Genomic DNA, 21,395 nt, shown 5'->3' with positions numbered 1-21,395 from the left:
GCCAGCACGCTCCCCGGTAGAAATAACGAGCTGGAAAGAACGTTAACGAGATCGGTCGACGATGTTCTCGCGTGCATATACATTGATTATACGAGCAGAGAGCGACTGACCTACGCTTTCGGTCCATTGCTCTATTTTCTATGGATTCGCGAATAGCTGCTTGCCGTTGATAATTGCTCCGATAAACGTCAGGCACGCGATCATTCGACGCGACGTCTGACGTTTCCTTGTACATTCGTTGGATGCGTTATATAGGTTTCGCTACGTATAGAGAAGGTAGTAGATCTGCTCGAAAGAACGACGAGACGACCGGCTTAAACGTTAGATTCGATCGAATAACACGAGGACTACCGTAATCATCGCCAGGTACGAACTCCTCTCCCTGATCGGTATGCCAGGACAGAACCTTGACGAAATCGGCGACAAAAGACGGAACAACACACTTCAAAATGGCACTGTTCCCACGGATCGCGTACTCCTTGTTGACGTCCGTGTCGTAGTACTGCGCCACCACTGCGATTTCGTCGTTTTTAAGAAAAATAAATAACTCGCGGTCGAAAATCGCGAGCGAACGCCGCTCTTCGGTCTCCGTTTCTCATTTCCAATATTTCGTACTCGAGAGTTTTGGCACTCGAGCCCTTTCAACTGGATCGTGCAACTGGGTCAACGATGCACGTTCGCGCGAGTTACAGCGTCCGATGAGCGATTAAAAATTTGTGCAATATTTTCGAGAATTTCAAGCGGAAATGCCGAAACGAAATGGTCTCGCTAATTATAGATTTCCGTTCGAGTACCAGACCAGAGACCGATGAGCGGCGAGCGTTCTTGCGAACAACGGCGGCGGCAGCGATTACTCGTCGTGGAAGCCCTGCTCTAATTTTGCCTGATCGTTGGAGGAAACGGCGATAATTGTCACTGATATAGTATGCTCACCGTACGTGTCGCGATAGATAAACGCGCAGTACTGACCCAAAAATGTACCAAATTATGCAGGTACTCGATCGTTCGCTGTTCGAAACAGCTGTAAAGAAAACGTTTTAAGTCTGCGTGCCTGGCCTATCTTTAACGTCGTACCACTGTCATCTTCAAAACTTAAATAACTTCTACAAGTGATCTGATAAAATTAATCATTCTTATTCAATTAAACATTTTTAGAAAAAGCAATCTTACGATAATATTGATCTATAAATCTGTTTTCTTACAGTTTGACAACGGCAAGACGCCTTTTATTTTTACTTCGTAGTCCATCAAAATTTGACCCAACTTTCTACACTGCGTTATTCCGTTAAAACTAGAAGAATAACAGATGGCCAGGCGACGGCGAGGGTTCCCGTGTAATTTTGGAATGGAAGAGGATAGCTACTTACCGGCTCTCACGTTAACATCTCGGCTGTGAACTGAACCTGCTGGGGAACGCGCCAAACAACTGTAGACCTGAGCATGAACTTCTTGACGATAATCCTCGGCGCGGAAAGGAGGGAAGACCAAGTTTCCGTTCGGTAAGACCTGACACAAGAAGATTTTTTCATTTGCGAAAGAACGATCTAATAAGACGACAATTAATTCGACCTTTTTAATCGCCGAACGACTGACGTAAGACCGTTCGTTGCATCGGTAACGTAAACGCATAACACGTAGGTGTCCAAGCATTCGATAGTGGGAAGTCAATCGCTCTCGATGAAATTGAAAGATGGTACAAAGAACGCAAAGAAAAAATATGGAGATTCTAGTAATTTGCTTGAGGAGAAAGGGAAGCACCTGTCTGAGTCCAGGAACGTCTCCAACAGCACTTCCGTCAGCACGAACCCAGATGATATCCGGTTGGGGGTTTCCTCTGGCCTGGCATTCGACAACAGCTCCGGTTCCATTAGAGAAGTCAACTCGGTTTGGTGGTTCCTTGACGAATACTGGTCCCATAGATTCATCCTCAGCGCAAGCCACTGCGGAAACAGAAAGAACCGCCTGCTTTATCAAGAGAACGCACCAAGGATTTCGATCGTTCTCTCAGCTTCTTCGAGAGGCTATGCAACGAAGCAGATGCAACGATATCGGAAGATCAATTAATCGGAACAGTCAATGACAAAAGGAACTTTAGTTGCGTGTCTTTCAGCCTTGCTTATCATCGGCCTCCGCCAGGATACGCGACACCCACGTTCAATTGGCGCGTCGCCAATTGCAGCAAACAACAGGTTGCCGGTCTGCTATTGAATAATATGCTATCAACGTCACGTGACCATAAGGGAGACGGCAATGCGTGATTCCTTTTCCGTCGCAGAGATCCCGATTTCATCGACGTGCATCGACGAAAGTGATCACGATCGAGAACGATCAATGGTAAAGATCGGTATCGTGCCAACGATAAGATTCGACTTTAAAGTAGGTTACAAATTTTCTCGCACCGACGAAAGTGTTCTGGTGATTTGCTTCCTGGCTATCTGCAGCATCGGTGCGAGTTTCCGCGTGTTTACGATTATACAAGAGTCCCTTGTTCCACTTTCGTGGTGCGTAACTGTCTACCGGTTTATAACGCACGGTTACAAGGCGAGAACGGATAAACGCAGCACATTGTAAAATCCGAGTCACGAAGAACCGGTTAGCGAAGCGTACGCCGCGCCGGCCAGGCGAACGACAGGAGGTGCGCAGGTACAAGGAACAGGTGTTCCGAAGTTTCGTCGTATCGAATCTTAGCGCACGTATCCCCTCCGCGTCTTTCCGTTTTCCCAGGTCTTGCATGGCTTCGAAGTCTATCTATTCTCGCATCGTTCCTTGCTCCCGCTTGTGTATCGTGCCAATCTAATTACATCCCTGCAGCCGTCATCGTTGTTTAGAGTAAATTTAAACACGGAAGAAACGCAATAATTTCAAACAACCATCGGATAGGCCGTTGAATGAACTGTTTGGTCATTAAGAAAACACGGCCGCAAGCAGGCGAGAAGAAGGATTGATCGGTGACCTGGTAAAAGCCCGGTGTAAAAGCATTTTTCGTTAAGTTCCAGCGTTACGCGCTTACGATCAAAGTATCACAGACGAGATTCTTACCGGTCGATAACCGCTCTGTAATCTATATGTACATACATATATAGGCAAGCTTTGAGACGTCCGGATACCCTGCATCGAGAATATATTTCCAGCAAAGATACGCGCTTGTATGCGGCTGTAACGTGACGGTGTGTTGTCCGTTCACACGATGGAAATGATGCGCGTGTGACTCACGCGCCTACGCTTCCACGCGTGTGCGTTGGAGCTCGTAAGATCGTGACAGCCATAACAATCGAATAAAGGCTTTTGAGAAGCTCCGAGTCAACCACCGCACACCGGCAACCAAAAAACGCGTCTCTCCTCTTTTTCTTCAAGTCCTCGTTTCACAATTCACCGTGATGGCATATAAGCGCGAGGTCGAGTGGCGATAACTTATCGCCCATAAGTGTGTCGCTGGTGAACAATCCGCAGATCGTTTAAAGCGGCAAGGGCTACGTCGACGAAAATATTCCCTTCGCCGTTGGAAATGCGACGGTATTCGAGCGTGCAACTTTCAGTTCAAATACGAGTTTCCCATCGCTTTGCTTGATTTCATTCCGATTTAATTTTAAACCTACTCAGCGACTCTCTTGCTCGTAACAGCGAACGTTTCTTTACGACGTAGTTTTTGTACACATATATTCCGCCGTTACATCTTTACTTCTTTATGCTTTATTGGAAAGTATCTTCCACCGTCTGTCGAATCATCGCCAAGGCGCCTCGTGTTGGGAGTGTGGCGGGAGCAAAATCAAAGGATTCACCTGGCGGGGAACGGTGCTCAGGCAAGCTACGATTCTCTTTCAAGCACAGCCGTCGGTTCTGGGAACAGCAGCTGTTCCTTTCCCTTGGTTTCCTTCTTCTCCCCTCTCTCTTGATCTTTTCTTCGGCAGCTGCAGTCCGTGCTCCGTTTCTACCTACCTACGCCTCTCGTGGACCTTTCACGAGCTGACGGATGCGAAATGAAGCAACGCGAGATTGCATCGACTACCGTCCAACTGGTTTCTCATCCGTCCTCCTCACCAGCCGACGGAATTGTACCACGAATCACACAGAACCTAAAGATTTACGCAAAATACGGACATGATCCTACATTCTGTGATTCTACCGAATATTTTACCGTTGAAACTATTTGAAAGAGACGAGACACGCATGCTGTTTTTCGTCTCCCAACGTGCCCTTTCAAAGAAGATCAAAAGATTTTCGTCGCAAAATCGCATTGAGGTATCTTAGGGACTCGCGACGTTGATAGCAGCTGCGAAATTCACCAGTCTCGCTATGATTAATCCTCCTATTGATCGTGCACGTGAAGAGAACGTGTTATCCCGAAGATTGCTAAACGAAAGATAAATTACCGCATCAGCTGCTGACCTCACGGCTTGCATAGTGTCATACGTGCTTGATGCGAATACGATTAGATGGACAAGATTGGAACGCAGTGACGCATTCTTTCGACTCATTACTTTGCTCTTAATAATTCAACCGCTTCCTTGCGAATCAAGATATTGTTACGAGATAGATAAAGACCGAGATAAAGATCAATTTCATTCGAAGAAAGAAGTATCGCGGCTCATGGTCATCGCTTACCATTGCTACTGCGACATATGTATATTTTTAAAGCTAGTTGACTCACCGTTCGTCAATGCCAGAAGAGCCAATAGAAGCATCGTCGTTAGATAGGTGGGTATATTACACCCCCCTCCTGGTGGATCACGCCACATTCTGATCCTGTCTTCCTTGATCGCACTGATTCTCACCTGATTTCACAGAAAAACACGCGAGCTTGAAGCTGGACGACTCACCAGAAAAATAATATCACGCAGACGTGATCGCAACAGCCTCGCGTTGCCTTGGCGACAGAGTGAAAAGAAACTATGTATTTCCTAATTGTAAGTCGTTTCCCGTCTGGAAGGAGATGCACGCGAGTTCCTCTTTGTGACACCGATAAATATATCCGATTCCTTTCCTTTATAAGTGACCTCCGTCCGGTTCAAGGCCAACTGGATTGGCCGGCTCATGCTCCAGCTCTGTTCGCTGGTTCTATATAACACGATGATCGCGCTGAATTTTTTGCAAGCTTGTCAAGAAGATCGCCATGCTTGACTACAACCAGTGCATGCCATTAAGCGAAAGCGGAATACATCGTCGGTCGTACTTAATAGTTTCCTACGTTTCTACATTCTTATACGACCGATATTTTACCGCGATGCTAGTCAAAGCAGCGTGACTTCTTTCTTGGCGAAGCAGAAAAGAAACGAGGCGATGTATGTGGGAATGGAGCCTTATTGAAATTTGCGCTGCAGCTGAGCGAGATCCTGGAGCAAGTGCATGTGCTTTCGGCTGGCTGAAATCACGATGATATACGAGGCCTGTGCGCGTCGATGTTTTAAGCGGGCTAAAAAGCGAAGCGGACGAAAACGGGGGGGAAGAAAAAAGAAAGAAAAAACCAGGGAAAAAGGAAATCAATGCGTGGAAACTGAAAGTGCGCGAAGCCTTTAGTGTCCGTCGGCTCGTGCTAATCCCTAGAACTCTAGAACACGTTGCCGGTCGTTTTTCAAAAGCACCGGTGATACAGCGTGCACGTGCTGAATCGTTGATAGCATGGGTTAGGTAGAAAGAAGACAGCGAACGGGAGAGGCGAACGACGCAAGAGCGGCAAAAAGAGAGACGGAGCAAGAGAAAGAGAAAGGGCGGTGGAAGAACGGAGTAGCGCGGTTCGTCACGGAACTGCTCCCTCTCGGCGGGTTTATTGATCGCAGGGTGCGGAGCGGACCAATCTACCCCTCGTGCAGCGTACGCCATGCTTGCTGGTATTTGCCCGAACCAGTCCGCTTGCTTGCCAGTCTGCCCGATTCTCCGCTCCTTCGTCAGCCTTTGCTAAATCCTTTGGAAACTCGTCTCTGAGCTTATAAAATTCTGCATAACTCGCTACCTGGACCACGAATACTGCTCTCCTTCGTTGTCGCGATCATTATCTCGAAAGATGCAGATACAGAAAGGAATCTCGATCGACGACGAGTAAGTGTCGCCGTTCGTTTAATTAATCCCGATGTCAGCAGTATTACAACGGATAGATCTGGGCCATCTAACGTCTATCTGGCATCGAGGAAGGTCACCACCCTTGTACGCGATGCCGGTGGACCGTATCGTCTTTTCATCCCATACCGATCTTTCTTTTTAAGAAAAAACAATGCTTTCCTTCATGTCGAAAATTAAAAGAGATGTTTCTCGATAGCTGCATGTGCCCGACCTCAAACAGTGATTCTTCTGCAGTGTCCATTGAATCGTTTTAAAGTTGTATCCAGAGACTGTGCGTCAGCCAATGCAGTGCACTTGGGCAAAAAGTCGCGTGCTATCTCCTCTTCGCTGGCATTCGCGATTCTTTGTAGTTTAAGATAAAACGATCGGTTTAAGAATTTCGTTCAACCTCTCGGGTGACAATCGCTGAGTACGTCGACCTATGTTCTACGATGAATACCAAGAATACAATCACGTCAATGAGCTGTTGCGATCACGAGCTGTTGCGATAGAACGCTACAACCACGAAGCTTTCAATCGTAAATGATAACCCGCAGTAAAATCACACTCTTCATCCACAGGAACACATGCACACACGTACACACCCACGAGAGATTTCGCAAATTCTCGAAAGACTACCAGGGACCTTTTTAAATTGATCCTATCTGGCTCTTGCGATAATCCCGCGAATTTCGAGTAGGCGAAGCCCTTCGAGCATGACTCACGAGTGCGATCGTTATACCACATCGTTTTTCACCGGTTTACGTACCGACGACACGTCGATTAAATCGCAGAGATACACGCTGACCACACGGGTTTGGTGAACAGAACGAACACTCTAGGTCCGTAGACGACCAAAGAGTGCGGCGAGGAGCGTCGTTTGCTTCGGGACGGGACAGCGGCTGCTCCACAGGATCTCGAGGTCGACGGTGGGGGGTCGCCTGTGGTTCGCTGTTGCCTCTCATTGTGGTGGGGATGCCGTTTGGTCGACCTTTGTTGCGCGCGACGGAAGCTATGGCGGTCTGCGTACTTTCGCACCGAGTTCACTAATTGTAATTGTACCATGTTTATGCCCCGTCACGTCGCCAAATTTCACTTCCTCAAAGCATTTTTGACACGATAAATGGCCCTGCTTAATAAACCATGCCAATTTCTCGCGGCACGTTCCTGGCACTCAGCCTTCAACCCCGTAGATAAAGTTTCGCTGCTGTTTTATCATGGTGAACTTTGACTCGAGACGATGTCTGGCAAATCTTTTCATCGAAAGAATGTTCTGATAAAAAAATTGAAATTAAAAAAATATTTCGACATACTTTAAGAAATACTTTAAAGTGCGTTTTGTATTTGATTTCATTCGATTCATATATATATGATGTAAATGTCGTTCTCTGGTGATACTTGAGACTCCATATTGTCGAGACTTTCAAATATTTAAATGATTCATTTCATACGAGTCTAAGGACTCGATGAATGAAAGTTGAAAGCACCGCTATGTCGTGACGTAAAGGAGCGTCGTCGAGACACGTCATTGAAGGATGACTGCTTTATTGATAAGTTTTCCAAAGCCGCGTGGATTGTTGCGCTACCTTTGTCAGTGCGACGCTTGATAAGGAAGGATTCGTCCGTGGCACGTCTCTCCATCGAGTATTGCTGTCAACCATGGTCGAGAGAGAACAAACAAAAAAAGATATAAAAGAATTAGCGAAAAATGATAAGTATTCGATTTTGCTTCCAACCTACAACGAAGTCGAGAATTTACCCATAATTATATGGCTTATCGTGAAGTATATGGATGAGAGGTAACTATCATGGCAACATAACCTCAAATCTGAGAAAAGTTATCGCTTCTGTAATTAGACAATTATAAGTATGAGATCAAAACGATCGATCAGTCAAGCGATAATATGCAACATTCTAGCGAACTTGATTATGAGATTATCGTGATAGACGATGGTTCACCAGATGGAACATTGGACATGGCCAAACAGCTGCAAAATGTATATGGAGAGAACAAAATTGTTTTGAGACCGAGAGAAAAAAAACTTGGGCTAGGCACAGCTTACATGCATGGGATTAAACATGCTACAGGGAACTTTATTGTCATTATGGATGCAGATTTGTCTCATCATGTACTTATTTTTGTCTTCGAGAGGAAACTTGCCTTAAGAATAATATTGAATATAACATATGTTCTTATTTTTATAGCCCAAATTTATACCAAAAATGATAGAGCAGCAGAGATATCTTGATCTAGATATCGTTAGTGGCACCAGGTATGAGCAAGGTGGTGGAGTTTATGGCTGGGATTTCAAGAGAAAATTAATAAGCAGAGGAGCAAATTTCTTGACTCAACTATTGCTGAGGCCAGGTGCCAGTGATCTCACAGGAAGCTTTAGGCAAATAACTTAGACGTTAATTTTACGTGAATTTGTTATAACATTCTATACATACATATCTTACAGTACTGAAATTGCAGACTATACAAAAAAGATGTACTGGAGAAACTTATTCAGTCCTGTATATCAAAGGGATATGTCTTCCAGATGGAGATGATTGTAAGAGCTAGGCAATTCAAATACACCATAGGAGAAGTTCCAATCACATTCGTCGACCGTGTTTATGGAGAATCAAAGCTGGGAGGATCAGAAATTTTCCAGTTTGCAAAAGGTCTTCTGTATCTCTTTGCAACAACGTAATATAACACGCAATAAGAAAAGAAATGAAAATAATCATTTCCCATATTTTGAAAAGAAAGATATATAAATCAAAATGTCTATAAATAAAAAATTGTATATTAATGTGCGTTTTTTAAATAAACACTTAAGTTATATGCACTAATCGATATGTTTTAATCCAGGACAGTCCCTTTTTTTGGAATTAATAAAGTATGAAAGCATGTTTTAAAAATGGGAAAGCACGTGTATGCACACGTGGTCGTCAATGAGAGACACGATAGTCACGATACGCGTATAACGATTCTAGCAAGCGATTCCACCCTCGCCGCACCCTCTGACGTCACGCAGCCTCCGTTTATTGATCCATTACAAAATTACAGTCTATATTTCGACTTGAGCAGAATACAAGACGGTGCTACAATGTGCCATGTACAGAAACTAGCCAAGATGTGAAAAAAAAATACCCAACGCTATAAACGCTATCTACGCGTAATCATATATAATATAACAAAATGAACTTCCAGAATTAATCCACATGTATTTTTTTATGTATTTATAAATAAGTGAGAATAATTTTTTATTACATAAAATCAAGCGACAAAAGGACCTTCAACATCCTATTTATCATCGCTATTTTATCGTCCCCTTTGGAAACGTCAAATTTGTTCTAAAAAATGTTACCAAATCTGTCTCAATAGCTGTTCCAATCGGTCATCGGATTTTTCGTTTCTCGATACCAGAGCTTAAAAATGCGAGAGTGTCTAGTCTGGCAAGCGAAAATGCTCGAGGTCTCGAGATCAGAGTATCCGTTTGCGGAACGGGTGCAGTTAGTCAGTTCTGTCGCAAGCTTCGCCGCGGCCAGACGTGCAAGTGGCGTTGCCTACGTGCCGGGGTGAAACTTGCTAGCACCCCCTTATCGAGCTTTCAGATGGCTGTGGTTTTTAGATTTTGACGTTTTCTTCATTTCCCCTTCTCCTGTTGTACACGTTTCTTTTTTTGCCGTCTTCGTTCTAGTATATATGGTACCGATACGTTGTTTTCGTCGCTAGGACGTCACCCCCGACATGCCACGAAAAATCGGATTCAACGTCGTGTACGCAACCAGTAAGAGAACATCAGATTGTGATTGTGGAATATATCGAACGACGATAACCTCGAGATGTATAAATTACTGCAGATCCGAGGATTGACAGCGCAAAGATATACGATAAAATAATATTCATCGGTATAAATCGAAAGAGTATAAAATTGCGAAATCGTTTGCACACGCGAACATCGATTTTTTTTCTATCCACGCGGAAAAGATCTCATTTTTCGAAAATTTCTGCTTTAGAAGAAAACAAGTTAACAACAACGACTCGACACGTGCTTCACCGCGTCTCATTACAGATTGTATAGATTGCCCTCGGACGTAACGAAGCCGTAATCGATGCCTGGATAACACCTTACCGAGCTATTAAATATTAGATCAAGTATTTTCGATTATACGTATGTAACCGCATAAAAATAACCAAGTAACACGTTTCTCTCGTTGTTATGATTGTAAAGCGTAAGCTAAGGTACGGTATTGCGTGACAAGGTCTCGTGTTAACGGTCCATCGTGGAAAGAATAATTTCAGAGTTAAAACATTATTGATTACATCTCTTACAATCTCCATTTTTATTCAGTAAGCAGAAGCATATAATTGCTCGAAATAGAAACAATACATAAATGGAATTTTTGACAAATTTTCGGTAGCAATCGAATATATTCGATCAACAATTTTCTCCATACAATACCGGAATCTCTAAAATAAAATCCATTTGCAACAACGATAATACTTATTGCAATTTTATAAAATATGCTTCGTTTTATTTAAGATTATAATATTTTAAATAATCACAGGCGAAGAAGATAGACACTCTTCGTTGGAGCTGAACGTTCATGGACCGACGGTAAGAGGATGGCAGAGTTCAAGAAGATGTACATATCCTCAAGAACTCATTCTGCGCCTTCATGGCCCGACGAAGCTTACGAGGATACAAGTCTTGGCTCATCAATATTTAATTCGTAAGTTCCCATCGCTGCAAACAACGCAACATATAGTACATTTGTCAAGTTATTATCTTTCTCTTTATTTCTTACCGTGAATCATTTTATGAAAATTGAATGTCACGGTGTAACAGAAACTGCCGAGTTTCTCCGGTAAGCAATTCAGTAACAATGAAAATCGAATTAGCACGACAACCTCGATTTCCCCAGGCTAGGTCGTTTTGCCCTTCTCGTTTCACTCCCGTTTCTTATTCCATCCCATCCCATCATTGTTTATAAATTCCTCTCTTCATCTTCGAACAACGCGTTAACGAGAGAGCAACTTAATAATGCTTGCGTCAAATGCTTGCAGCTGAAAAATTGGAGATTTGGACATCGAGGGAAGAAAATGCATCCGTGACGACAGAGTTCAGTTATTTGGGTTACATTACGTTGTCCGACAATGCCTCGACCATGTACAAAAGTAGAGAGCTGAAAAGCGTTGCCCTCCCAGAAACAGAGGCGGTCACGCTAAAACTAAGACTTCACAAACCGCACAGTAACGCGCACAATGTTTATCAACAGGTATATGATCTATAATCATAACCCATATGCAACGAAAAATGTTACAACCGCATCTGGGATTGTAGGTCGGTCTTATCGCTATTAACATTCTCGGTGAACCTTACGGACAAGAGCTTACTGGCCAAGGAGATGCACCGTATAATCCCCATTACACATCCCCATATGACGATTTGGCGTTCGAAATGTACGTCGATCGCGAAGTAGCAAAGATCATAAGACAGATGGAAGCAAAAAAGTTACAAGCTGTAGAAGGTGTGTGTAATAATTGTATCATTTAGATAAAAATAAACATTTTACGAAGGTCTGTATATAAATATGCTTTTAGAGGAGAGATTCGAGTATGCTTCGAAACTTAAAGTAGCGATGGAGAACCTAAGGAAAGCTGGAGAACGTCTCGGAAAGTATGAACTGGAAAAGAAATATGCGATAGCGTTAGAAGACTACGATAAAGCTAAAGCGAAGAAGGCACAAGCGCAACAATACAGACAGCAAGTCTATCAGAGTTTAGAAGTGCAAGATCTACTAGAACTTCATGGGGTAAATATGCGTCTTTAAAATTACTCTTTAATTAAGATTTGATATTTGTCTATTATACTTGTGTCTTTTTGTCTGAATAGCCACTGGAAAAGAATAACAAGTCGTCGATGGAAGGGAAAGAGTCTATATCGATAGATACCTGTACTTCGAATACAACTACTGTTCCTGAAGACATTACATCTCCTCCGAGATTAGTGATTCCACCAAATCGCGATGGAGCCATATCGCCGACTGGCCCGGCGCATCAGCCTCCTGTTTCGCCTCTGCATCAGAAACCAAACAGTCCTGGTAAATCAATTTACATATAGATAAAGGAATTTTAACAGTTTAGAGTAATCAATTATCTGCAACAGAAGTTACAGATAGTCCCACAAACGGTGTAGTAGAGAGACAGAATAACTGCAACAAAGGTTCTCTCAGAAGAAAAACTAAATCAGCGGGACCCGCACTACGTTCCAGCTACGAAGCTTACGAGGAGAGGACGATTCCTGCTTTAAGACAGTAAGACGAGGAAAAAGAAAAATGAAAAATATAGAGATTACCTTAAATTACGTTTCAGTTCGCACACAAACGAGTTCACGAGGGAATGCCACATGGACAATACGGAAACGAAAGTGATATCAAAATTGAATGATAGGGAAAAGAAGCAAGCTGCCTTACCTATCGCTGTTTTTGGAATGGAAATGGTAATACAAGTTTCAGACAGTTACATCAGTTAATTTATAAAACGATGATAATTAATAAAATTTATCGTTTAGGTCGAAAAATTTTATTCAAAACAATTCACGGATAAGGAGGAGGGCCTGATGCAATTGAAGGAGGAGCTAAAGACCTTTGATCCGGAAGTTTCCAAACATTCCGCAAATAAAACAGCCAGAGCTGCAATCTTGCTGCTGCATAGAGCTCTTAGAGATAAAGTCTTCAGCGTATATAGTTTAGCAGCGCAATTAATTAGAATTTTCTTCTCAGAATTTGCAGCTGATAGGTATTCACATAATACACTATATAGTATTATTTAAAATAATCATTCAATCATACATGTCTATAAGAAATTACCATTGCTATTTTAGGGTATCTTCTGCGGAAATTGCACGAAGCGTAGAAAGACTACTTCCTGAATTACTGACAAAATCGGGCGATACTACTCCAAGAATTCATAACATGGCAGTGCATACAATACTCAGTATGGCAGATTGTAAATGCGTCAGAGAGTTGCACATTATTCCTGTGCACTTGACAAGACCCGTTAGTAGTAGCACTCATCAAAGATTAGCCCTTAGCAGGTTAGAAATGGTGGAGCAATTAATTCTCAACCACGGAATATCCACTGACAAACAAAGGTGACTCAAAATAACGTAATCTCAATAGTAAATTTTATATCTGATATAATGAACTAAAGGGTATCAGACCACTGTCTGTGACAATCGATATGATTTTATTTGTGAATGTCACTTGCAGGGGTCTGTCCTCAATGTTAAGACTGATTCGTTAAAACGCAATTACTCTGATAAGGCATTGTAACTGTTGTAGTGGACTCACTTGTCGGACCTTATCAGAATTGGGTTCCTCGGGATTGCATCATCCAGCGGAAGCAGTTAGGAAAGTTTCCGAGAGAATTTTGGTATTGGTGTACAAGGTAAATCCCAGACTGGTCCGTAAGCAATTGCCTCCTGACGATGATATCACCAGAAGGAATTTATTGTACCGTCAACTTTTTCATGAATTCGACCTCATTGATCTTCAGGTACAGATTTTTTTATAAGGATTAGATACATGTATATGGAAGGTATACATATTTACGCTACCCCTTATTTGTTTATTGAAGAGAAAAAAGGAAGCGGAAGCGAGTCATAAAACAACAACACCCACACGAACGAAATCAACGGAAAATAATGTAGCGAATTTAACGAAATCTCCTTCGAGAACGAGTCCTGTTGTGAGTACCGGAAGTTCAACAAGTATAACATCTCCGTCCGAGAATAGTACAGAACATAAAGGTGACAAGTGAGTAACATACGATCATATTACAAATATCTGTTTTATATATGTTAAAAATGTATTTCTTTTACAGGATATGCATATTTTGCCTCTCCAAGGGACAAGGATATTCCGAAGAGGGATTAAACATTCATTATTGGAGAAATTGCCCTATGTTAACAAAATGTGAGGCATGTAAGCAAGTGGTGGAAATTTCATACTTGAACTTGCATTTGTTAAGTGAGTATTGTTTCTTTCATTTGATTGCATTTAATGTGTAGCACTAAATAGCAAATATATATCTTATTTTCCAGATGAATGTGATATGAGAAGCAATTACGTAAAATGTGACACATGCAAGCAAGCCATTCATGAAAATTCCTTCGAAGAACATAGAAAAGATAACAAGTGTACAAGTATGCAAACTTGTTTGATATAGTCTCTCTGAATATAAATAATGCATATGAATAATATCCATCATCATTTGTGTTACAGAACCTATTGAAGGCTATGATCGTTGTCCACTGTGCTCCGCTCTTGTCAATCAAAATAAGTGGAGGGAGCATTTGATGGGTGATCATCCCTGTGCGAATAACCCTCGAAATAAATCAGGAAAAAGCTGTAAGTTTGATATTATTGAAATATAATACATCAATAAATACAAAATTGGCTTTGTTTGTAGGTTCAAAATCACCATCAAATTCTCAGAACCTCAGCGGAAAGATAACCACACCAACTAGTAGAGATTACTAGCCTCAACCGACAACTTCGAATCTTTCGGAGTGTAAAAGATTTTAGAAAAGGTTTTTCTTTTATTTTCTTTTATAGTTTATCTATATGTTATGAGCTATCCAGCATTTTTCATATTTATATACTTGTATTTAAATGTTTTTTATAGCAAAACCCGTCCTTTATTAGTAGATATTCTCCATGTTAAACAAATTTTTAATCGTAAGTTGAAATCTTCTAATCCCTAGGATCTAGGAACCTTGTTATCAGCTAAATTTGAGAACGAAAGAAAATCTAATGCGTACTGTAATTTAAAGCGAATATCAATGAGGCACACGATAGATATTCATCTTTTCCAACTTTAATATACAGTAGAAGCAAGAAGTTCTCTGCGATTTAATAACATATTGTTGAATACTATGGCAGTAGCCATTTCAGAATTAATGATTCCTCTATATCCGGCCATGTTTATAACAATATTTGTACTATAATCAGCAAAACATCTTGAATTTAATGGCCAAAAATAAAAAGGGAAAGAGTATCTTTCGCTCAAACTATATAAAAATTACATGTAATTTCATAAATTATTTCATAGAAAACGATTAGTAAAACAAAAGACATTTCCCATCAAATAACGATCATTTCTTTGTCCTATAAAACATTTTGTTTCGTTTCTATAAGATACATTTTGTCAATATTCGCCTGTCAGAATTCCAATGGCGCACTTTCATTAAATTTTAAATAAATGCAAATTTTTTACTTATTCTTATAACATACTGAAATTGATATCTTGAAAGAAATTAAAGGAACACCACTTTGTATTACAAAATTATGTGTTATTCTTTTAATTCGTCCGAAAATTCTGACTTAGTTTCTTTCTTTATGTTAATGTCTTTCCCATCAGCATCATTAGTAATTACATTATTCAAGTCTACAGAAACAGCTGTAGAATTGTCTTGAGAAGCACGATTTTCTTTGTATTTATTTTTTTCTGAAACAATAATTCTAAGTAATACTTTAAATGTATGGTAAATACTTCAAAATACATACCAAACATCGAACAATCAGCTCTTAATAAACGTAGATAATGAATCGCATCATGTACATGAACATATGCTCTCAGAGACATTGTACCTCGCCATCCTACCATTTGCAACTTTAACGGTGTTTCTGTACCTTCTTCTTCGTATACCAATATACAACTTCCAGTTGCTGAAACAACAAAAGAAACAATTTTTATAATGAAATTTATAATTAATGTTTAATGCTATAAAATATATTACCAAAATTTTGTAATCGTTCTTGTGTTTCCCGATTAAGTTTCACAATTTCTGGTGGTGTATTAGGATTATTGTTCTGTAACAACATTATCAGGTCATCTTTCGATAACCTAATTTTTCTACTGTCGCCGATATACTGAATGATGCTTTGTATTCCTTCATGTGCAAGTCTAAATGGACAATCCATGTTTTTATTGTCACAGCGTACAAACGTTTTTACGCCAGTATTTATTAATTTTATTTGATCTCCATTAGACAATACAACATCACGTATCGCGGGTGACGTGTAATAAATATTTTTCTTTTTTTTACCAATACATCGCACCAATAAACATCGAGGATCCAAGTCATTAGATATATTATAAAAGCTTCTAAAAATTTCGGTATTAAAGATCAATTAAATAAATAGGAAGTTAAAAAAATTTTCCACCCACTTAATAGATGACCACACATCTTCCTTATCATCGTCGAAGAAAATGAATGGATCTTCCTTAAATCCAGAAGCAAGTCTTCTGCGTTTTCTTTTGGATTCTCGTAATTTGTTCATATCGTCAAATATCTTTCTTCCATGCGCATTTTTTGCTTTTTGCTCTTGTTCCAAATTTAATTCAATGTCATCATCTTCACTCTTAGTATTTTGAATAACTTCATCGCTCTTGTGTGACGCACGTTCCCATGGTAAGTGACTTACCTTTTCCAAAACAGCCACAAAAAATCCTCCTGTATCTTGATGGTGTGGTAATATTCTCATACTGCATCATTAAAACATTATTATCATCTAATTAAATCAATAACAATATTAACAAGAAACTCAATTTCTATTTACCATCTTTCAAAGTGAAATTTAGTTGCATCCTCAGGTTTTGGTGGAAACATTTTTGGACGAACTTGTGTTTGCCACTGTTCAGGTACATCTTCCCATGATTCATAATATTGTAGATCTTTTGATGCTGGTAACCAATGTGATATGCCTAGAGAGTACATTGTTAAATATTTGATGCAATAGTGAAGTCGTACAATACAATACACAATGTATAATACAATATATACACAATATACGATACCTGGATCACACACTAATCCAGGTACTAAATCTCTACAATCAACTAATTGGACAGAGTCTTCAGTTTCAACAAGAAGCCTGTGAAGTACAGCTTCATTCTCTATTGGATTTAATGAACAAGTAGAATATACCATTCTTCCTCCAACTGCTAAAAGTTCTAAGCCTCTTCTTGCTATTCTAAACTGAATTCTTTAAATTTATAGATATATAAGTTATTTCTATCAATTAAATTATACAGTTTTTAAGGAGAAATAATACTTACCCATGCAGATTGTTGCCATTTGCTGGACTCCATTTACACCAAATATCAGGGTTTTTTCTCATTGTACCATCACCACTACATGGTACATCGGCAAGTATTCTATCAAATCTGTAACAAAATGTAAAAATTACAAGATCTTTATAAATAGAAATATTTTATTTCATATGTTTTACTAACTTTAGATGTTCTTTTGTACCATCTGGCTTGGTAGTAGCAAAATTAGGCAACACTGAGGCATCATGATTTGTAATTAAAATAATTGGACTGTTTAATCTTTTTGCTTGATGTACAAGCATATAACAACGATTATTGTCAAGATCATTAGCTATTACAAAACCCTCTGTAAAATATCAATAAAATTTGCTTAATTTGTTTGTAAATATTAAAGATTTCATTAATACCTGGAAATGCACTTCCTTCTTCAGAATGTACCATTTCAATAAGTTGGGCTGTCTTTGATCCTGGTGCTGCACACATATCCAGAACCTATTTAAAATAATTCCTTTCTATCTTTCAAGCTAAATTTAATGTAATAAATATTAGTAGATCAATATACCTTGTGATTAGATTTTACATCTAATACTAAAGGTGGCACCATGCTAACTACTTCTTGCCTACTGATGCTTCCACTATCTGTTTCAACAATTAAAAAATTATGTAATCTAAAATATGCCTCAGATTTCCGAATATCTTTTCTGCTTAATTGCAACTGCCAAGCTAGTCCATCAGGATAAAATGGCAAACATTGTAATATATCCTTAGGTTTAATTCCTGTATTATTTTCTGAATCATCTTCGACATGTGCCTTTAAGATATCCTTAAAAAAATCTCCTTTAATAGTTTCAATTAATGCTTTAGCTTCTGCTTTTGATCCTGTAATTCTAAATGCCACTGGAAGATTCTTTCTCATGGTATTAATAAAAGAATCCCATTGTTCTTCAGGAACAATTTTCTGAGTTTTGTAATAATTTTCAAAATCCTTATTTTCTCTGATAATGTCTTCATAGTTATGGTGTGGAGTAGTATCCCACTCATTCTTTTTCTGTATAATTCATAAAAATTTTAAATACTGTTCACATGAAAAGAAATTTTGCTAGCTATTAGACACTGATTATTTTCAAAATATAGGAGGCTGATAAGTTTTGTATATGTATAATATATAAGATAAAACATAACCGCAAACCCGCAGCCGATGTTATTTATTTAACGATTAAGTTTGTACCTTCTGTTTCTCACGACGTTTTTCTGCGAAATTCTTTTTTGGCTTATGTTTTCGCCCTTTTCCCATTGTTTTTTGTAAAACAGTGTGCTATACTATCAATTACTCAACACGTGCTTATTAAGTAGCTACAGATGACAAGATCACTACTTTTTCTACAAGCACACAAGGCTCGTGTAAAATGTTTTCACATTAACAACCTATAGGCGGCGCATCTAACGTTCAAATTTATAACGCTCCAGTCATACATCAATGATGTTTCAGTCGTGCCTCCAGATTTTCTCCCTAAGTAATGCTGCCACTTCTCGCTAAAGCTCGCGCGTTTTAAGTTGGCAATACATCACTACTGTCGATTGATTAAAATATTCAATTGTTCTCAGCGAGATACAATTTGTAACAAAGAAAGTCACTGTTGTTAGAAAAAGCGCGTCTCTTGAAAATCCGTTTTTATATCCTGTATCCTGCATTGCACGTCTATTCACTGAAATTGCGTGTTATGTGGCCAACATTCCAGCAAGCGCTAATCGAAACATTGCAAACTCATCTCCGATTTATATTAACTCTCCATCTACATACTAGGTCGTTTTTGACCAGTAATTTTAAATAATTTTTCATTTCTTTCATATTTCCGTATAAGTTTTGCTTTACTTAAAAAAATTAAGGACTCATTTTTATTTTAGGGATCAAAAAATTATTGACTATTTTTTTGTAATCTTGCTGTTCTCGATGTGTAGACTCCGAAAATGCATGTTTTAAGGTGAAGAATTCACTGGTTCAAAAGTTATAACCGCGATTATGTAAACAAGTCTGAAAACACCTAACATATAACATGTAACAATAGAAATTATTGAATGATATTCTAGAAACTTGGAAAAGTATTTAAAAATTTGTTTGGGTCTTTTTTAGACACAAAAGTCTTAAAAAAAGGTGCATGGACTTAAATAATCTAGTATGCAGACGACGTCAGTAAAAATAAGGTTGCAGACACAGGGTTGAGGTTAAGAATAAGAATATTGTGAAACCTAGCATAACATTGGTATAACATTGATAATAGATTGAATTTAAATTTACGTAGCAGGAGGGATAAAATATTTGAAAATTAGATAAGTTTAAAGTTTTAAAAGTTCATATGAAAGCTTATTAAGTATTTAACGCCTAAAAAGAATAAAATCATTATTATGGTAGCCCATGTTATGTGTTTAACCTCTACTGGAGGAATTCCTTTATTTTCTCGCCAGAAAGGGGAAGGAGATACGGTAAAATTTACATAATTATAAACAAAAGACTAATACATAAATCTATGTAGTATCAATTTTAATTTTTCTTTCGCTCTTCCTTTTTCTTCCCAACATATTTGTAGATGACATTTTCTAAAATAGCATCTCTATATGGGATACATATGTTTCTCAAATCACAAAACATTAAACTTCTGAATACAAATTTACCCGATACTACGATAATGTGGAAAGAATTTGAACAAAGTATTACATTAATAGTTATTGCGAGTGGAACTACCAAATCTGTATTGGATAAATTCTTAAATGCAGTTTTTGGTGCAATGATCTTGTTTGTTGGTATCGAGGAATTAAAAAATACCAAAAACATAGAAAAGCTGAAGAAAGATATGCGTTTGTGCAGTCCAATTGTTGATAGTTTATTGCAATGTCTTGATGTTGGTGATGGAATTTGTTCAAAAACTGATATTATCAATATGACAGAATGTATAATGTGCCAAGAAAATAATTTGTTTCAGGTAATTGAATTCTTTTTAATTCATGCATTTTCTGCATAGTAAATAATAATCTATTTAAGACATGCTTAGAGGGTTATATGGAATGTTTGGATTCTATATATGGATGCATCTTAGTACATGGGTGTTTAGCAGTAGCTACAGAAGGATGGTGGAATTTAAGTCCCATTGAAAGAAAATTATTAATAACAGCTGTTAATACAGAAGATACTTATAGCACGCGAGACATTCCAGTATTTTTACCTTATAAAAGTCCAAATGTGAGTATTTTCGTTAAAGGATTTTAAAATACAATTTTTATTTATTGATCTAATAATATTTATTTTAAAAAATAAGTTCAATTGATCATAAGACAATTCAATTGATCATATAGGTAGCTTTTAGATTAGTATCCATTACGTTGATCAATCAAGTCGAAGTATTAGCCTTATGTGGACCCAATCCGAGTTTATCAGAGATTGAAAGATTTGCCATACAATGTTGGAAAAATAGTATTGATGCTTTACACAATGCAGAACAATGTTATCCACGTAACTTACCTACATCTGTAAATTTGGATTCAGAGACACTTGGGTAATGTATAATAGTACCATTTAATATAAATAATATTATTTACAAAAACCTATTATCAAAATGTATTATATAATATCTTTTCCTTTTTACTCCGGAATTTAGGTTTCTGTTAGCAAATTATAAGGTACAAAAGTTTATACTTGGTAAGAATATGCAGTACGCAAAAAATAGAGTCAGTGGTTCACACAGATTGGACATATTAAGAACATTTTATCATCAAGCTGTAGAGACATATATATTATCTTCAGAATCTGAATGTGATACAACAGGTGATAATTGGAAATTTGTTGGTGTAAAAGAAACTTATCTATGTTCAGAGTACCATAAATGTTATGCAGTTAAGCACGGGGATCATATACTTTGCATTTTATGTGCCTCCACAGTTCCTACTCATACAGTAAGATTGGTTTGTCAAAAAATATTGAAAACATTGCTCATTGATAAACAAGGATGCTGGTGAAAATTTAACATATTGATCTCTCTTTGCAATATCATTCCATTTTACTTCTATTGTAAAATTTACATTAACCCACCTTATATATGTCCTGATACTATATTTTTATTAGGTATAAAGAATATATATTGTGAACATAAAAAATATATAATAATCATTTGTAAATTGGGATTTATGTAAAATTAAACATATTTCATTAAATGTTAAACCATTTTATCATGTGTTTACTGTTTAATCACTTTAATTT

At 38.5% G+C, this 21,395-nt stretch overlaps 5 protein-coding genes and 1 long non-coding RNA gene across 54 annotated transcripts in view; 3 read left to right on the top strand and 3 right to left on the bottom strand.

Annotated features, from left to right (window-relative positions):
* Positions 1 to 7,299, bottom strand: part of LOC122567072 (Down syndrome cell adhesion molecule-like protein Dscam2) — a 56,689-nt gene extending 49,390 nt beyond the window's left edge. For 11 of the 47 annotated variants that reach the window (XM_043725218.1, XM_043725209.1, XM_043725216.1 and 8 more), the window contains exons 1-4: positions 6,803 to 7,282; positions 4,649 to 4,772; positions 1,759 to 1,940; positions 1,368 to 1,506 (exon numbers count right to left, since the gene is read on the bottom strand). In XM_043725218.1, the coding sequence (XP_043581153.1) occupies positions 1,368 to 1,506; positions 1,759 to 1,940; positions 4,649 to 4,736 (409 nt within the window). In that variant the 5' untranslated portion in view covers positions 4,737 to 4,772; positions 6,803 to 7,282. Of the gene's footprint in view, positions 1 to 351; positions 514 to 1,367; positions 1,507 to 1,758; positions 1,941 to 4,648; positions 4,773 to 6,802 lie in introns of all 47 variants that reach the window. The other 36 variants (XM_043725178.1, XM_043725177.1, XM_043725174.1 and 33 more) reach the window with 11 other exon arrangements.
* A 263-nt stretch (positions 7,300 to 7,562) lies between these two features.
* On the top strand, positions 7,563 to 8,884 carry LOC122567075 (dolichol-phosphate mannosyltransferase subunit 1). Its single transcript, XM_043725225.1, has 4 exons — positions 7,563 to 7,832; positions 7,952 to 8,162; positions 8,239 to 8,429; positions 8,510 to 8,884. The coding sequence occupies exons 1-4, from the start codon at positions 7,693 to 7,695 to the stop codon at positions 8,727 to 8,729; spliced, it is 762 nt and encodes a 253-aa protein (XP_043581160.1). The 5' UTR covers positions 7,563 to 7,692; the 3' UTR covers positions 8,730 to 8,884.
* Positions 8,885 to 9,537: 653 nt separating this feature from the next.
* Positions 9,538 to 14,670, top strand: LOC122566920 (centrosomal protein of 104 kDa). 2 transcript variants are annotated; one of them, XM_043724868.1, is made up of 16 exons: positions 9,538 to 9,801; positions 10,594 to 10,758; positions 11,093 to 11,304; positions 11,370 to 11,556; positions 11,630 to 11,841; positions 11,922 to 12,129; positions 12,195 to 12,342; positions 12,401 to 12,527; positions 12,600 to 12,826; positions 12,912 to 13,181; positions 13,372 to 13,585; positions 13,667 to 13,845; positions 13,913 to 14,058; positions 14,133 to 14,234; positions 14,314 to 14,439; positions 14,501 to 14,670. In XM_043724868.1, the coding sequence occupies exons 3-16, from the start codon at positions 11,194 to 11,196 to the stop codon at positions 14,569 to 14,571; spliced, it is 2,328 nt and encodes a 775-aa protein (XP_043580803.1). In that variant the 5' UTR covers positions 9,538 to 9,801; positions 10,594 to 10,758; positions 11,093 to 11,193; the 3' UTR covers positions 14,572 to 14,670. The 2 variants fall into 2 exon arrangements, with proteins under 2 accessions (XP_043580803.1, XP_043580802.1); XM_043724867.1 differs by having other exon boundaries at positions 9,538 to 9,812.
* On the bottom strand, positions 10,345 to 11,082 carry LOC122566930. The gene is made up of 2 exons (XR_006316655.1): positions 10,834 to 11,082; positions 10,345 to 10,772 (listed from the first exon to the last, which is right to left on the bottom strand). It is a non-coding gene; the product is annotated as an uncharacterized LOC122566930 (long non-coding RNA).
* Positions 14,671 to 15,167: 497 nt separating the features above from the next.
* LOC122566921 (tRNA (cytosine(34)-C(5))-methyltransferase) lies at positions 15,168 to 18,594 on the bottom strand. The gene is made up of 11 exons (XM_043724869.1): positions 18,375 to 18,594; positions 17,709 to 18,194; positions 17,554 to 17,638; positions 17,330 to 17,492; positions 17,153 to 17,260; positions 16,892 to 17,079; positions 16,654 to 16,798; positions 16,262 to 16,579; positions 15,831 to 16,198; positions 15,598 to 15,759; positions 15,168 to 15,538 (listed from the first exon to the last, which is right to left on the bottom strand). Exons 1-11 carry the CDS (start codon positions 18,438 to 18,440, stop codon positions 15,384 to 15,386), a joined length of 2,244 nt encoding a protein of 747 aa, XP_043580804.1. The 5' UTR covers positions 18,441 to 18,594; the 3' UTR covers positions 15,168 to 15,383.
* A 232-nt stretch (positions 18,595 to 18,826) lies between these two features.
* Positions 18,827 to 21,356, top strand: LOC122566923 (protein fuzzy homolog). 2 transcript variants are annotated; one of them, XM_043724873.1, is made up of 7 exons: positions 18,827 to 18,950; positions 19,052 to 19,128; positions 19,278 to 19,627; positions 19,732 to 20,124; positions 20,184 to 20,381; positions 20,495 to 20,694; positions 20,797 to 21,356. In XM_043724873.1, exons 3-7 carry the CDS (start codon positions 19,550 to 19,552, stop codon positions 21,152 to 21,154), a joined length of 1,227 nt encoding a protein of 408 aa, XP_043580808.1. In that variant the 5' UTR covers positions 18,827 to 18,950; positions 19,052 to 19,128; positions 19,278 to 19,549; the 3' UTR covers positions 21,155 to 21,356. The 2 variants fall into 2 exon arrangements, with proteins under 2 accessions (XP_043580808.1, XP_043580807.1); XM_043724872.1 differs by having other exon boundaries at positions 18,878 to 19,202.
* Positions 21,357 to 21,395: the final 39 nt, after the last annotated feature.

The sequence above is a fragment of the Bombus pyrosoma genome, linkage group LG4 (assembly GCF_014825855.1).
Source record: "Bombus pyrosoma isolate SC7728 linkage group LG4, ASM1482585v1, whole genome shotgun sequence".
Taxonomy (NCBI): Eukaryota; Metazoa; Arthropoda; class Insecta; order Hymenoptera; family Apidae; genus Bombus; species Bombus pyrosoma.
This window is presented reverse-complemented; position numbering and strand designations above follow the sequence as displayed.

Bases quoted from the DNA above. Each gene is read 5' to 3' on its own strand.
- LOC122567075 (XM_043725225.1), top strand. From the start codon at position 7,693: ATGGTCGAGAGAGAACAAACAAAAAAAGATATAAAAGAATTAGCGAAA. The intron at 7,833-7,951 runs GTAACTATCATG...GCAACATTCTAG, and splicing joins GTGAAGTATATGGATGAGAG to CGAACTTGATTATGAGATTA. The intron at 8,163-8,238 runs GTACTTATTTTT...TTATTTTTATAG, and splicing joins ATGCAGATTTGTCTCATCAT to CCCAAATTTATACCAAAAAT.
- LOC122566920 (XM_043724867.1), top strand. From the start codon at position 9,773: ATGCCACGAAAAATCGGATTCAACGTCGTGTACGCAACCA. The intron at 11,557-11,629 runs GTGTGTGTAATA...ATATGCTTTTAG, and splicing joins AAAGTTACAAGCTGTAGAAG to AGGAGAGATTCGAGTATGCT. The intron at 14,235-14,313 runs GTATGCAAACTT...TTTGTGTTACAG, and splicing joins AAAAGATAACAAGTGTACAA to AACCTATTGAAGGCTATGAT.
- LOC122566921 (XM_043724869.1), bottom strand. From the start codon at position 18,440: ATGGGAAAAGGGCGAAAACATAAGCCAAAAAAGAATTTCGCAGAAAAA. The intron at 16,799-16,891 runs GTATCGTATATT...TGTACTCTCTAG, and splicing joins TGGATTAGTGTGTGATCCAG to GCATATCACATTGGTTACCA. The intron at 16,580-16,653 runs GTAAATAGAAAT...TTAATGATGCAG, and splicing joins AAATTTCACTTTGAAAGATG to TATGAGAATATTACCACACC.
- LOC122566923 (XM_043724873.1), top strand. From the start codon at position 19,550: ATGGTAGCCCATGTTATGTGTTTAACCTCTACTGGAGGAATTCCTTTA. The intron at 20,125-20,183 runs GTAATTGAATTC...AATCTATTTAAG, and splicing joins AAGAAAATAATTTGTTTCAG to ACATGCTTAGAGGGTTATAT. The intron at 20,382-20,494 runs GTGAGTATTTTC...TTGATCATATAG, and splicing joins TACCTTATAAAAGTCCAAAT to GTAGCTTTTAGATTAGTATC.